At 51.4% G+C, this 12,723-nt stretch overlaps 1 protein-coding gene across 1 annotated transcript; it reads right to left on the minus strand.

Annotated features, from left to right (window-relative positions):
• Window positions 1-9,763: 9,763 nt before the first annotated feature.
• GSX1 (GS homeobox 1) lies at window positions 9,764-11,022 on the minus strand. Its single transcript, XM_026492876.2, has 2 exons — window positions 10,611-11,022; window positions 9,764-10,143 (listed from the first exon to the last, which is right to left on the minus strand). The coding sequence occupies exons 1-2, from the start codon at window positions 11,020-11,022 to the stop codon at window positions 9,764-9,766; spliced, it is 792 nt and encodes a 263-aa protein (XP_026348661.1).
• Between the last annotated feature and the right edge of the window lie 1,701 nt (window positions 11,023-12,723).

A 12,723-nucleotide genomic window follows, 5' to 3' on the forward strand; every position in this document is an offset into this window, starting at 1 on the left:
ATGTTGTTTTCCTTCAAATATATCAAGAAAATCAGCCTCAGACAGATATGTAGTTGAAAATGGAGGGGTATTTTGGTAACCTTTTCATTTAATTATAGGCAGTTTTCTTGATACTGCACCAAAACATGAAAAAGGGTAATTTCTTAAATGTTAATTACAATGTGGAGTATGAAATTATATCAATAAAATTTATGTGCTCTATTACATTTCAATCTGCTAGTCTGCCTTATGCTTTGAATGGATCTTTTACCCATGCTTGATTTTATAGCCCTGCACATGGATCATGGAAAATGTTGGTTCCCTGAGTTAATACGTCATGCACATGCTGATACATTTCATTATATAATATTTAAAAATTCGTGTTTGTTAATGTCATCACCTCATTAGAAAAATCCAAGTATTGAGAAGATGTTAAGTTTGCAGTGATGGGTACATGCATTCCAACATTCTAATTTTTGCTTAACACCTCAATTTTATCACCAGAAGCAAATATTGTCAGTTCTTTTTCTTAAGGTAACAGGCTTACTTTGTTTTCAAGGAGATGTCTACCAAACACCTGAGTCTGAATAATTAGTTTGCCTCTCAGTTCTTCTTTCATGTAAAATGGTTTTCCATGAAAAAAAAAAAACACCTAGTTCAGCTTTCAACCAATCACTTGAGCGTTTTTTTGTCAAGACTATTGTTTTTCATACCTTCATTTGCAGCAAGTAAAAATTTACCATTTCATCTCAGAGAATAATTATTAAAAAGGCACGTCTTCAAAGCTGAAAGCCATGTCTTCAAAGTTGAGCTTTAATCAAATTATCATTTCAACCACTTTATCAAGAACATTCTCTCTCTTTTTTTTTTTAAGATTTTATTTATCTGACAGAGAGAGAGTGCCATGAGCAGGGGGAGGGGGAGAGGGAGAAGCAGCTGCTGAATCAATCCTGCTGAAGCAGGATTGATCCCAGAACTCTGGGATCATGACCTGAGCTAAAGGCAGACACTTAACCGACTGAGCCACCCAGGTGCTCCTATCAAGAACATTCTTAGGTGTGGGCACCTGGGTGGCCCAGTGGTTAAATGTCTGACTTCGGCTCAGGTCCTGATACCGGGGTCCTGGGATCAACCCCCACATTGGGCTCCCTGCTCAGAGGAAAGCCTGCTTCTCCCTCTCCTTCTGCCTGTCGCTCCCCCTGCTGTGCTCTCTTTCTGTCAAATAAATAAAATCTTAAAAAAAAAAAAAGAACACTCGCAGTTGCAACTTGATACTGTTTTTCGTTGTTGTTGTTGCCCTGGGTGTGGAGGGGTCAAGAATAAGGTGACCACTGCCTTGATTTGTCTAAGGTCTAGGCAGTTTCGCCCACCTTTGCACCACCAATGCAGAGGCCACACAGTGAAAAAGACAACTGAGATCTCAGTATTAATCTCAGAAATAAGTTTTGGCTTTTTGGACCCCCTGTGAGGGTCTCAGAGAAGCTCAAGGATTCATCAGTCATACTTTGTGAACCACTGCACTATACCCTGGGGTAGTAATTGGTATTCAGAGTGGACATATCTGGAATTTTGTCTGCTTCACATCCCTTCTTCCCTTCCAGAGACCCAACCCCTATTTATTGTGTTCAACTGGAGCCTCCAATCATAGGACCCACCCAAGTGCCACCCCTGCCTCCTGTCACAGGATTGGCATGTGACCCAGGCAGAGTCAATCTGTGGCTAGAATGGTCACCACTGTGGACAACCTCTGCCACCACTCTAGGACTGCCACCACATACCATTTGCCATCATTGTGGGGCTTTGGGCAAGAGAGAGATACTCCTGCTCTTTGTCAGGGCATTTAGCTGGGATGAGTTAGCCTGGAGCTGATTGTTGCCGTCTCTGCTTTTTGCCTACCTCCTAGCTCCACACTCCCATCCTGCAAGGAGAAAGCCCGTCCACAGCATGAAAGAATAAGGCCAACACACAGAGAGGAGCAAAGTCAAAGGATAAGGAGAGAGGGTGAGGTATCTCACCACATTGTCATGTCCCTGGACCTCCCATTTGGAACTTAATTGGTTCTGTGAGCTGATAGATAGCTTTTAGCTTAAAGTAGTTTGAATTCAGTGTCTAACACTCAATAGAGAGCTGTGATTAGAAGAGTTAGCAAGCACCGTGAGGACATTCTTAACTACTTAGAGCAAGTCTTTGGGGTGAAGGAGAATTTCCGAGAAGGTTTCCTCCCTGGTGGGTCAGAGTGAAGTATCACAGACTGCCCAGCTCCGTGAATGTGGGTACAACCACCTCAAAGAGGCATGGCTAGGCAGTCAGGGAGGACAGAGATATATCCTGAGTCTCCATGCAGGCCTGAGCATGGCGTCCCAGGAGGTGTGGAAACACCATTCCTGCTGTCCCCGGGAAGCCCAGTGCTGCTCCAGGATGGGCCAGCCTATGCTCCAGTTGTGACTCATGCTATAACAACAGCTGATGAATTAAGAAACATCAACCTACGTCTAAATGCTCCAGTGTGGCTGGAGGGAATGCATGGGCAACAACAGTGGTCCAAAAGACCACTGGTCCAGGGAATCCTATTTAAGTTGTACTGGTCACCTGGTCAGAGCCAATACTTGGTTTCAGGGACAGACACTCATACCTGTCCCAGGTCTGTTCACAATTCCATGCAGGTTCTAAATTGCTCATATATGGCATAGATTACTGCGTCACTCTAGATTCTTGGTTGCAAACAACCGAAATGAATTCTAGCTACTTAGGCAGATCAGGTATTGAATGGAAGGTCATCTGATAGTTCATAGAATCAAGGTGGAAGTACTGGTGAAACGGCTGGAAACCAGGAAGGAAGGAAGAGGAGATATAGCCAAGGTCTCACCACTGGGCAGTCTAGTTAGATGCCACCTCTAGGGCTCCCACCCTGGACTATCCCTCCCACCATTGTCATAGGTCATCTGCCAGCACTCAGAGGCTCATAACTTTATGGCCATAGGAAATAATGTTTGACAAGCATCTCTGTGTCACTCTCTTCTTGAGTCAGACTTCTGGGGGAAATGTTGGGCCTAGGTCCTGTGCACCTGTCTGATCTGCTGGGGAAGGGGGCAGAAGTAAATATGTAGTCCCCATTAGATCTTCTAGTGGAAAGTGGGACCCTGCCTGGTAGAACTCCCACAACATTCAAGTGTCTACTTCAGTGGATGCCTGCTTTCTTCCAGAGCTGACTTTAATTTATATTTGACAAAATAAAATCTAGATGGTGATCAGAAAGAGGGAGAATGTTGGTCAGAAAAAGGGAAAAAAGAATCCACTGATATCAGTTACATCCTCTGACTCTAGAGAAGAGGAAACCAAGATCCAGGAAGATCATGATTTGTCCAGAGTTATAGAATTAGTTAGGGGCATAAATGGGTCTAGACCTCAAGTTCTTGACTCCTAGTCCTGTGCTCTTTCCTCTGCAATCTTACATTCTTGCATCAGCTTGGAAGGACCCAGAGAACTCTCATCCAGATCAGAATTTGTATTTGTTTGCTGAAGCTGCCATACAAAATACCACGGACTGGGTGGCTTAAACAACAGAAACTTATTTTCTCTGTCATGAGGGCCAAAGATCAATGTGTCGGCAGGCTTAGTTTCTTCTGAGACCTCTCTCCTTGGCTTGCCGGTGGCCTCCTTCTCCGTGTGCCTTCACATGATTGTCCCTTTGTGTGTGCATATATCTGGAGTCTCTCTTATAGACGCCAGTCATATTGGATTAGGGCTTACCCATATGACCTCATTTAATTACCTCTTCAAAGACCCTATTTCCAAATACAGTTACAGTATGAGATACTAGGTGTTTGGGCTCATGTAAATTTGGGGGCAGGGAGACACAATTTGGTCTTACCAGAGCCACTCCAGAAATTCATAACATCATGGAATCAAGGAGACAGACAACTACTTCCGTCTGGCACCTTTTGGTGTACAATGAGCCAATGGAGGTAGCCTCTGCCTCCCAGGGTCCCAACAGTGGGACCAGCAAAGGAAGCTCCTCACTGCAGGACTGGCTAAGTCACCCCTACTTGCTCAGCTCATACCCAGTCTCCTCAGTTGCCCCCTGACAGTGTGGTGCAGGACAGGAATCCTGAGTGAGCACCTTCCTTACCCACTCCTTCCTGAAGTGGATGACAAGTCAAAAGGCTCCCTAACATACTTCAGTAGGTACTTCCTCCCTTGAGCTGAAGTCCCGCTCCTAGATAGCAGCTTGGATGGCAGGCTGGGAGGCATCAGGGTTAATACCTTGGATTTCTTTGGTGGTTTCAAAGAAGCCTTCTAGAACCAGGGCTTGGAGTCATAGTGGAGGGATAATCCAAAGCAGAGCATTTAACTTCAAGATGATGTGTTCCTTCTCCTAGAATCGCCAACTTTTTTTTTTAACCTTCTTTTTGTTTCAACCTCTCCAACACACACACACACACACACACACACACACACACACACACACATCTCTGTTAATATATTAGTATTAGTGGGGTGCCTGGGTGGCACAGCGGTTAAGCGTCTGCCTTCGGCTCAGGGCGTGATCCTGGTGTTCTGGGATCGAGCCCCACATCAGGCTCCTCTGCTGGGAGCCTGCTTCTTCCTCTCCTGCTCCCCCTGCTTGTGTTCCCTCTCTCTCTGGCTGTCTCTATCTCTGTCAAATGAATAAATAAAATCTTTAAAAATATATTAGTATTAGAAACTCACCTATAGATTGCCATATATAAGCCTGGATTCATGAGATTCTTGCCTCACTGGAATCAGCTTATTCCTTACTTTGTGGGTGAGCTCAGGTCTGAAATAGTCTGGTAAGATAATTACTCACCTTATAGTTAGGGACAGATGGTCCCAGGCAACATTGGTCCCTGCTGGTGAGACTTCTGCTATCCTCCCCCTTACTCATGCCCCTTTTCTTGCCCTTGTACCTCTTCCACTTCCCTTTGTTCTCAAGGACCTTCTGCTCCTTTGCTCTTCCAGAGTCTTCTCTCAGAAAAAATGAATGATATATTCAATGGCTACTGCTCTTAGGGATACTTGGGTTGAACCAAATATGAGGGGCCTTAGCAAAAAGAATTGATTTCTAATATCAAACTTACAGGCATTGACAAAACAAATAAGGAGTATGCTTCAGGAAGAACCGTAATAGTGGTGATGAGTGTGTGTGTGTGTGTGCGCGCGCACGTGTGTGACCTTGGACTCCTGTTGGGCACCAATCACATGACTGAAGAGGGATCCCAGTTGTCTACAGGTCATGAGACAAATGGATAGAATATTCTTGCAAAGGCTTCAGTGGCATTGCAAACTCTGCTCACCCAGTAAGACTGTGACTGATTCACCCTTTCAATCCATATGCCCGATACTGCATAGACCAGCTGACATGCTCCCACTATGCAGGCATTTTTGGTATCTCCCCTAGCGTGCCCCCCCCCACACACACTTTCTCTTTCCCCTTCCTCCTCTCACACCACATCTCGGTGCATTGTCTAGTATCCTGGAGGTAGAAGGCACACATATTCAGTGAAGGATAATTGAAGGAAAGGTAGAAAGGTGTGCTCAGAGCTAGGCTACCAAATCCTGGTCCCTGTGGACTGGCAAAAAAGACATGGCAGAAAAATATTCAGCAGAAAATACATGGGTCTACATCAGTGGTTCTCAACCTTAAGTGCTTTGCCCCCAGTGGACACTTGACAATATCGTTAGTTGTCACCCGAGGGGGAAAGGGGCCCCTGGCAGCTCGTGTGGAGGTCAGGGATGCTGCAAAGTATCCTGCAATGCATGGGACAGGCTCCCATAAGGAAGAATTATTTGGGCCCAAAATGTCAATAATGTAGAGGTCGAGGAACTGGTCTAAATGGTGATGGAAAGAGGACTCCAGTTTGGACTTCCATGACTCCCAGCACCTGGACAGTGCTTGCAGAGGGAGCTGTTACTTGTCCTCTGAATGACCAATTCCTGGGAGTCCTGGAAATGTTTGCACTTGTGTGTGTTCTCCAGCCCCTCCGTGATAGATTCAGGTCTGAGCCTGTTTGTAAGTGGTCACTTGTATCATTCGGTAAATTATTCAGCACCAACTCTGTCCCAGGCACAGCTATAGGCACAACGAGTAACAACAACACCTACAACAACATTAGATACGTTTATTGAAACTTGGCAGACTTGTGCTTAGCATTTTATGTGAATTCTATCCTTTAATATTGCACAACAATATCCTGTAAAGGAACTATTAACGTAATCTCCATTTACAGAAGAAGAAATTGAGGTTGAGGAAGAACGAGTGGCTTGCCCAAGATTGTAAGGAAATGGTGGGGATGCATTGAAAAGTCATGCACTTGGATTCCAGGGTCCAAACTCTTAGCCACTAAACCACACAGAGAAAAGAAAGAGGCTGTCCCTGAAATAGAATCAGGCGTCTGCTTGTGGATTAGCCACACTAAATGGTAATTTCCAGGAAATTTCATTGCTAACTTTGATTTTAATTTCATAATTTGACTTGCAAGCCCCAAATTCCAGCTCAAAATAGTGTGGGCTCAAAGACTGGATTCTGTGTCCCTAGATGAGAAGCTCTGGTTTCGGTAGCTCCCTGACCGTAGGCACGCCCTGCCCTCTTCCCAAACCATGCAGTAGAGGAACGACCCGACCGAGGCAGGGTGAGGAGCGTTTGAACCGAAGCGTGTGGACACTCCAAAGCCCGTACGCCGCTCCTCCAGGCGGCGGCTGGCCGCTGAGCGCTCTTGCGCGCCGCAGCCGCCTCCACGCTGCCCTGCGCTGCGCTCCCGCCACCGCCTTGGTAACCGCTGCGGCCGCCGAAAGGAGGCTGCGTTTTTTCCAAACGCTCTCCAGGACAGCCCGTCAGAAAGTGCAAAGGCTGCTCTTCTGGAGCGGGACAGGGAAATAAAAGCCTTGTGTAGGGAAAGCTGAGAGGAAGAAAGCCACGCTCCTAGGATAACTGGACCCGCTTGGACCCCTCGGGCAGCAGTGGCTCTGCAGCTTCTATCAGCAGCTGGGAACAGGAGGGACCTCGGCATAGGGTGACAAAACTGAAGCACTCAGGCTGAGGGGTATGCTTGAGGTTGGGAGAGAGGGGTGGTGTTCAGCCTCTTCCCACTTCTCCAAGCTCCATTTCCATCTTTCACTATAGCCACCAATCCCTCCCCAACCCAGGGCTCCAGCAGGACCATCTCCAAAAATGCCTGTCTGGTAGAGACGTTTGTTACTGAAGCTGGAGAGAGCCTGTCCCGGTTCACCTGGCTACCCCCTCCCATATCCAAGGAAGGAGCTGGCTCTAAGCGAGCATTTCGAGCATTTCGCCCTTTGCATTCACCATGGACCTGTTTCCTGAACGCCCGAGTTACCCAGGGCCCCAAACCTCAGTCAAAGGCAGACTGGTGGGTTGCCTGCAACTAAAGGATACGAAACTTCACTCACCCAAGGGTTCTTAGAGCAGCGTGTCAGCCGAAAAACTCAGCGTCAGAATCATTGATAATAAAGCATTAGTTGGGATTCGATTCACGGTTTGCCTCAAAGCACCTTGGCTTCCTTTATATTGGTACAACGCCCCCCTCCTGGAAGTCTGACAACTGGTCTCAGGTGAGACTGGGGTTCAGACTGATGAAGAGGGAGGGGGAACCAGAGAGGGTGCAGAGAGGTGGGTCAGATTGACTCTCCTCTGTCTTGGGCACAACCCTGGCGTCTTGCTCCAGGAAGAACCAGGAATGGCTTATGGTGGGAAGACAGATCGCACCTGCCTTTATTCTAGGAGAGCTGGAGAGAGCTCCTCCCATTCAGCTTGACTGAAGGAAAAGACCAGTTTAGAAATGAACCCCGCCTGTGTTGAGTAACCCCAACTGAAGTGCCTTTCATGAAAGAGGCGTATGTTTGCTTCGCCTGCACATTGGAAGTCCAGGGCTACCCGGGTGTGTGTGGGTGTGTGTGTGTTGGGGGGGTGGCAGGGAGATGTCTGGCAGGAAAAGAAGTAGCCCAGGTTTCCAGGAGACGTAATGGGAGGCTTCTGGAAGTGGAGAGAACCCTCTGTCTCCCAGATCCGATTTCCTGAGCAGACCAAATACCCCACTCCCTCGGCTGTGCGCTCTCAGCCTGGACAGAAACCCCAGTACTTCCTTCTCCTCGTCCACATAATGCGTGAAAACCCTGCATGTCTCCCCAAAGAAGGTTGGGATGTGGATTCTACTAAGTCTTAGTTGGCTGTGGAGGTGTAACAAGAATGGGTGAGAACACACGTTCTGGAGGCACTGGGCCCGAGTTACACAGGGCCCCTCTCGGGGTAGGCAGCGCCGGATCGCTCTGGGTCCTCGGAATCTTGGCCACACAGTCTGATAGAGTTTGCCTCAAAGCAAGCTGAGGGGGCCCGCACCATCTTGTTGGGAATTTATCCCTAACAAATACGGTAGATAAAAAAAAGACAATTAAACACATCAGTCAGAGTGCAGCAAAGGACTGAGTTCTCCCGCTCTCCCTCGAGGGTTACTCGCTGCCCTTGGGGATGGCTGTCGGGACAACGAAACCCGCAGGGCTGCTGGTGGGGCCAGATCCCCGGCGGAAAGGGGCCGCTGCAAGGGTCTGGACCAGAGGAACAGCGTGGGGGGCATTCCTTCCTTTCCTTCCCACTCGGCTCTCTGCTCTCCCGGGCACCGGTGCACCTGGCCGGAGCTTGGCGGAGACTAGGGAGAGCATGGGGCCAGTGGGGCACAGAAGGCCGAGTCCTGGCGGGGCGGAGGTGCAGTTAGGGTTGGCGGAGCAGCAAGGTGAGAAGCGAGCGTGGAGCTCGGACCTGCCACCCCATCCCCGCCCTGCCCCAGCAGGAAGCCCCAACCCAGGTCGGCGCCTGTCCAATCCCAAGCGGAGGCCTGGGGTCCAGAGCCACGTGGATTTCTAAGAAAAAAAAAAGTTTATTTAAAATTTTGTACATAAATAAATAAATAAATATCTTCTGGTATTACAGAGACCGTACAATGACAAGCTAGACCAGGGCGGGGTCGCGGTCTGGGGTCTGGGGAAAGAGGGGTCGCCAGGGGTGGAGAGCCGGGGTCTCATTTAGGGAAATGCAAAGCGCCTCCGTGACAAAGTGAGTCGGTTTCCCCAACACGGACATCACGGGTGACGATTTCTCTCCTGGGAGAGGAGCTGCAGGGACAGCGAGGCCTGATGGAAGGATAAATGGTCCCACTGAACTTCGAATAGACCCCTCAAGGAGGGGACGGAAAGGAAAAACAAGAACAAGAAGAGTTCCTAAATGTGTGTATATGTGTGTGTGGAGGGAGGGTTGGATAAACCACCTCAGTGAAGAAGTGGGGACGGAAAGAAAGAAGTAAAAAAAAAAAAAAGTGGGGGTTCGGGTAGCGAGCGGGCGTCGAGAGGTAAGAGGCCCAGCTTGACCCAGGGTGAAGGGGAGTGGAGGACGCGAGAAAGCCTGAGCCAGTCCAGAGAGGTCGGGCGAGGAGGCGCCAGCGGCCAGCAAGGCGCAGGGCTGGCCCGCATGCCGTCCAGGGCCGCTGCGCTGTGCTGCATGGCTGAGAAGGACTCCAGCGCTTGCAGGATTCACAGCTTGGAGTTCGCTTTGGACAGCTGCGGGCCCTGGGGTGGGAATACCAGCGTCAGGTCTCTGCCAAGCCCTTGGCGCTGCCCAGGGCCCGAGACCTCTGAAAACCCTTGCCAAACCCGTGCGTGGCCGCGGCTTGGCAGCGGGTCCCTGGGTACTTCGTCCCACGACCAGTCTTTGAGACGGCAGGGGGGGCCTGGGGTGGGCGACCTGGGAGGCGAGCGCCTAGGGAGTGACCGTGAGATCCCGGTCATCTTTCCCCGAAGAGGACGGAGACATGGGCAATTCGTCGTCATCCTCCGAGCACTTGGCTGAGGAGAGCGACGCGCATTTGCAGCTTTGCGGTGCGCCACTGCCTGCGCCCGCGCTCCCGCCGCCGCCGCGGTGGTTGCTGCCTTTGCCCTCCTTCTTGTGCTTCACCCGGCGGTTCTGGAACCAGATCTTCACCTGCTTCTCGGACAGATTCAGGTAGGTCGCGATCTCAATGCGGCGTAGGCGGGACAGGTACATGTTAGAGGCGAACTCGCGCTCCAGCTCTAGCAGCTGCGTGCTGGTGAACGCGGTGCGCATCCTCTTGCTGCTGGGCAGTTGGTTGGAGCTGCTGTCTGGAGGGGGTGGGGTGCAGAGAGGGAAGCGGTCAGACTCCTGCGCTGTGGGCCCTATCCTCTGGTACGCGACCAGTGGAATCCCGGGACTTTGGTCTTTCCCTCACCTCTTTGCCCCAAACGAGACGCACCGCACCGTTACCCTGGGCGCCTCCTTGCTGAGCCGCGGGACCCAGATATTCCCAGAGTCACGCAACTCTGGCACTACTTTATGGAGCGCTCTGAACCTCAGCCCTCGCTCTTTCCTGCGCGCCCCCTCCAAGACCTGGACCTCCTGCCCTCACCCCCCATCCAGGGTCCTGTTCCAGCCCTCCGTCGGCACACCACCCTGACTATTCCCCTCAGGGTCCCAGCATGACTTTCATTGTCCCCAGGACGCCCAGGGACCTTCACACCCCCCATCCCTGGCTCGCCAACTCTCATCAGGTCACCCATGCCCTGTCCCACTGCGCAGCGATTCGGCTTACCCACGGAGATGCAGTGGAACTGCCTGGGGTCGGGCAGCGGATAGGAGGTCTGGTAGAGCGCGGCGGCGGCAGCGGCGGCGGCGGGGCCGTGAGCGACCCCGGGCGACACGGCCGAGTGCTGGCGGCCTAGGGGCGCATGGCAGTACTGCGAGCCGAAGGGCGGGAAGGATGCCTTGAGCAGAGGCAGCGCGGGCGGCCCGGGGGGCCCGTGCAGCTGCGAGGCGGTGACGCAAAGCGGGCACACGCACAGCAGCCCGGCCTTGCGAGCGTGGCAGGCGCCGGGCGAGAGGCCGTGCAGTGCGTGCGGCGGGGGCACGGCGTAGGGAAAGAGCGGCGGCGGGCTGCCCTCCGGGGCCTTCTTCTCGCCTGCCTCGCGCAGCACCAGCGAGTCCACCAGGAAGGAGCGCGGCATGGCCCCGGTGCGCGGTCGCCCAGCCGCCAGCCGTCTCCCTGCTCCCCGCGGACTTCGGGGCTCTCCACACCCTTCCCCGGGCCGCGGCCGCGCGCTGTTGCCTGCTCGCCCGAAGCTAAGGGCGCCGCTGAGGCCGAGGCTGAAGCTGCTGCCGCTGCCGCCGCGGGCGCCGCCCGAAGAGCTCGGGGTGCTGGCCAGCGCTAGTGGTGCTGAAAGGCGCCGGCGGCGCCGCTTAAATAGGACTATTGCCATGTGATGGGCTACGCCAGGAGCGGCCGGGGCCTCTCAATAGGGTTTTTGTGCCTTTTCTCTTGGCATTCACTCTGCACGCTTCCTCATTATTTCACTTGTTAACTAAATGAACTGCATAATGTACTCTATTCTTGTCAACCCCACCCACGCCGTAACAGGCGCCCTCGCCCCCTCCTCTCCCTTTTGCGGGTTTATTTTCTCATTCTCCTGCGATTTAATATTCTTTTCTTTCTCTTTATTCCTTACTCCCCTTTGGCTTTGCATTGGCGATCGGCTGGTTTATCTTATTGATTTTGTATCCCGCTGCCTCGCTTCCCCAGATTCCCATGGGCGCACACCTCGTCTCTGTGCGCACTGTGTCTCCGTCCCCTTCCTTCTCTCATCTACCCCTGCTCCCCAAGATCATGCTCCCTCCACTCAGTTTGCTCAGTTCTGCTTGTGCATCCCATAGGCTCCCTACAGCCGGTCTCAGATTTCCACCTGTGGAATCCCTTCTCCTCTTCCTGCGTGGGAGGACCAGAGCTCCTGCAGCAGGGAGGCGCTGCTGGGGAGTGGGGAAAAGAGTTCAGTATTTCTTATCCACCACTAGCCCCAACGCGGTCTTTCTGTTTTGAATTTCTCCAAAAGTCTAAACTTTGATGCTGCCCTTAACGCCCAGTCTTTGTTCGGTACGTGCTAGTCAGCCAGACTTTTCCTTTAAACGACAGGGCTGTGGATGTAAAGTGGAGAACAGCCTCTGAGAGTCACGGACAGAAGCAAGGAATGGGGAATGAAAACATACAGGGCGAAGATGGAGCACCTCACTAGAAGAGGCGAGTGCAGGTGCTCTGCCGGGCGCAGATCTTTCCGGCGCTCTCTGCACTCGAGCTCACCTCTTTCAATAAACTCGTGGGCGCCTACCCGCTTGGAAAAGATTGCCTAGCCGAAGTTTGACCCAGAGGAGCAGGGCGAAGGGCAGTTGTATTTCCAGCTCCTAGTGCCTTCGCCCAACCCGGCCGACCTCCTCTGTCCCCAAGACCTTCTCCTGCCGCGTCGCTTTCTTCTTTCTGGTCACACAATGGTTAAACAACTTCAAACGCCTGGCTCTGTGTACACAGCCTCGGCCTTTTAAATAGTCCCCGGGCTCAAAGCTGCTTCGCCCAGGAACTTTTTCCATACAATGGAAAATTAGCATAAATATTTCTAATTTACAGCCCCGGACTTTTCGCCGAAGACGTTTACTTTCGATTTTATTGGAACCAAATCGCTGCAGTCACCTGCTCCGAGCCCTGAATGGAATTGTGAGAAATGGGGGGGGGGGGGAATCTGTGCTCGGAGTAAGACTGCCCCAGTTGAAGCATTTACGTGGTTTTTTACCATGGGTGACATCTTTACAATAACAATAGCAACAAATTATAACTGATTAAAAAGCAAGGAGAATTTGTTGGAAAGAAAATAACTGATTCTGTA

The sequence above is a fragment of the Ursus arctos genome, unplaced genomic scaffold, assembly GCF_023065955.2.
Source record: "Ursus arctos isolate Adak ecotype North America unplaced genomic scaffold, UrsArc2.0 scaffold_10, whole genome shotgun sequence".
Classification (NCBI taxonomy): Eukaryota; Metazoa; Chordata; class Mammalia; order Carnivora; family Ursidae; genus Ursus; species Ursus arctos.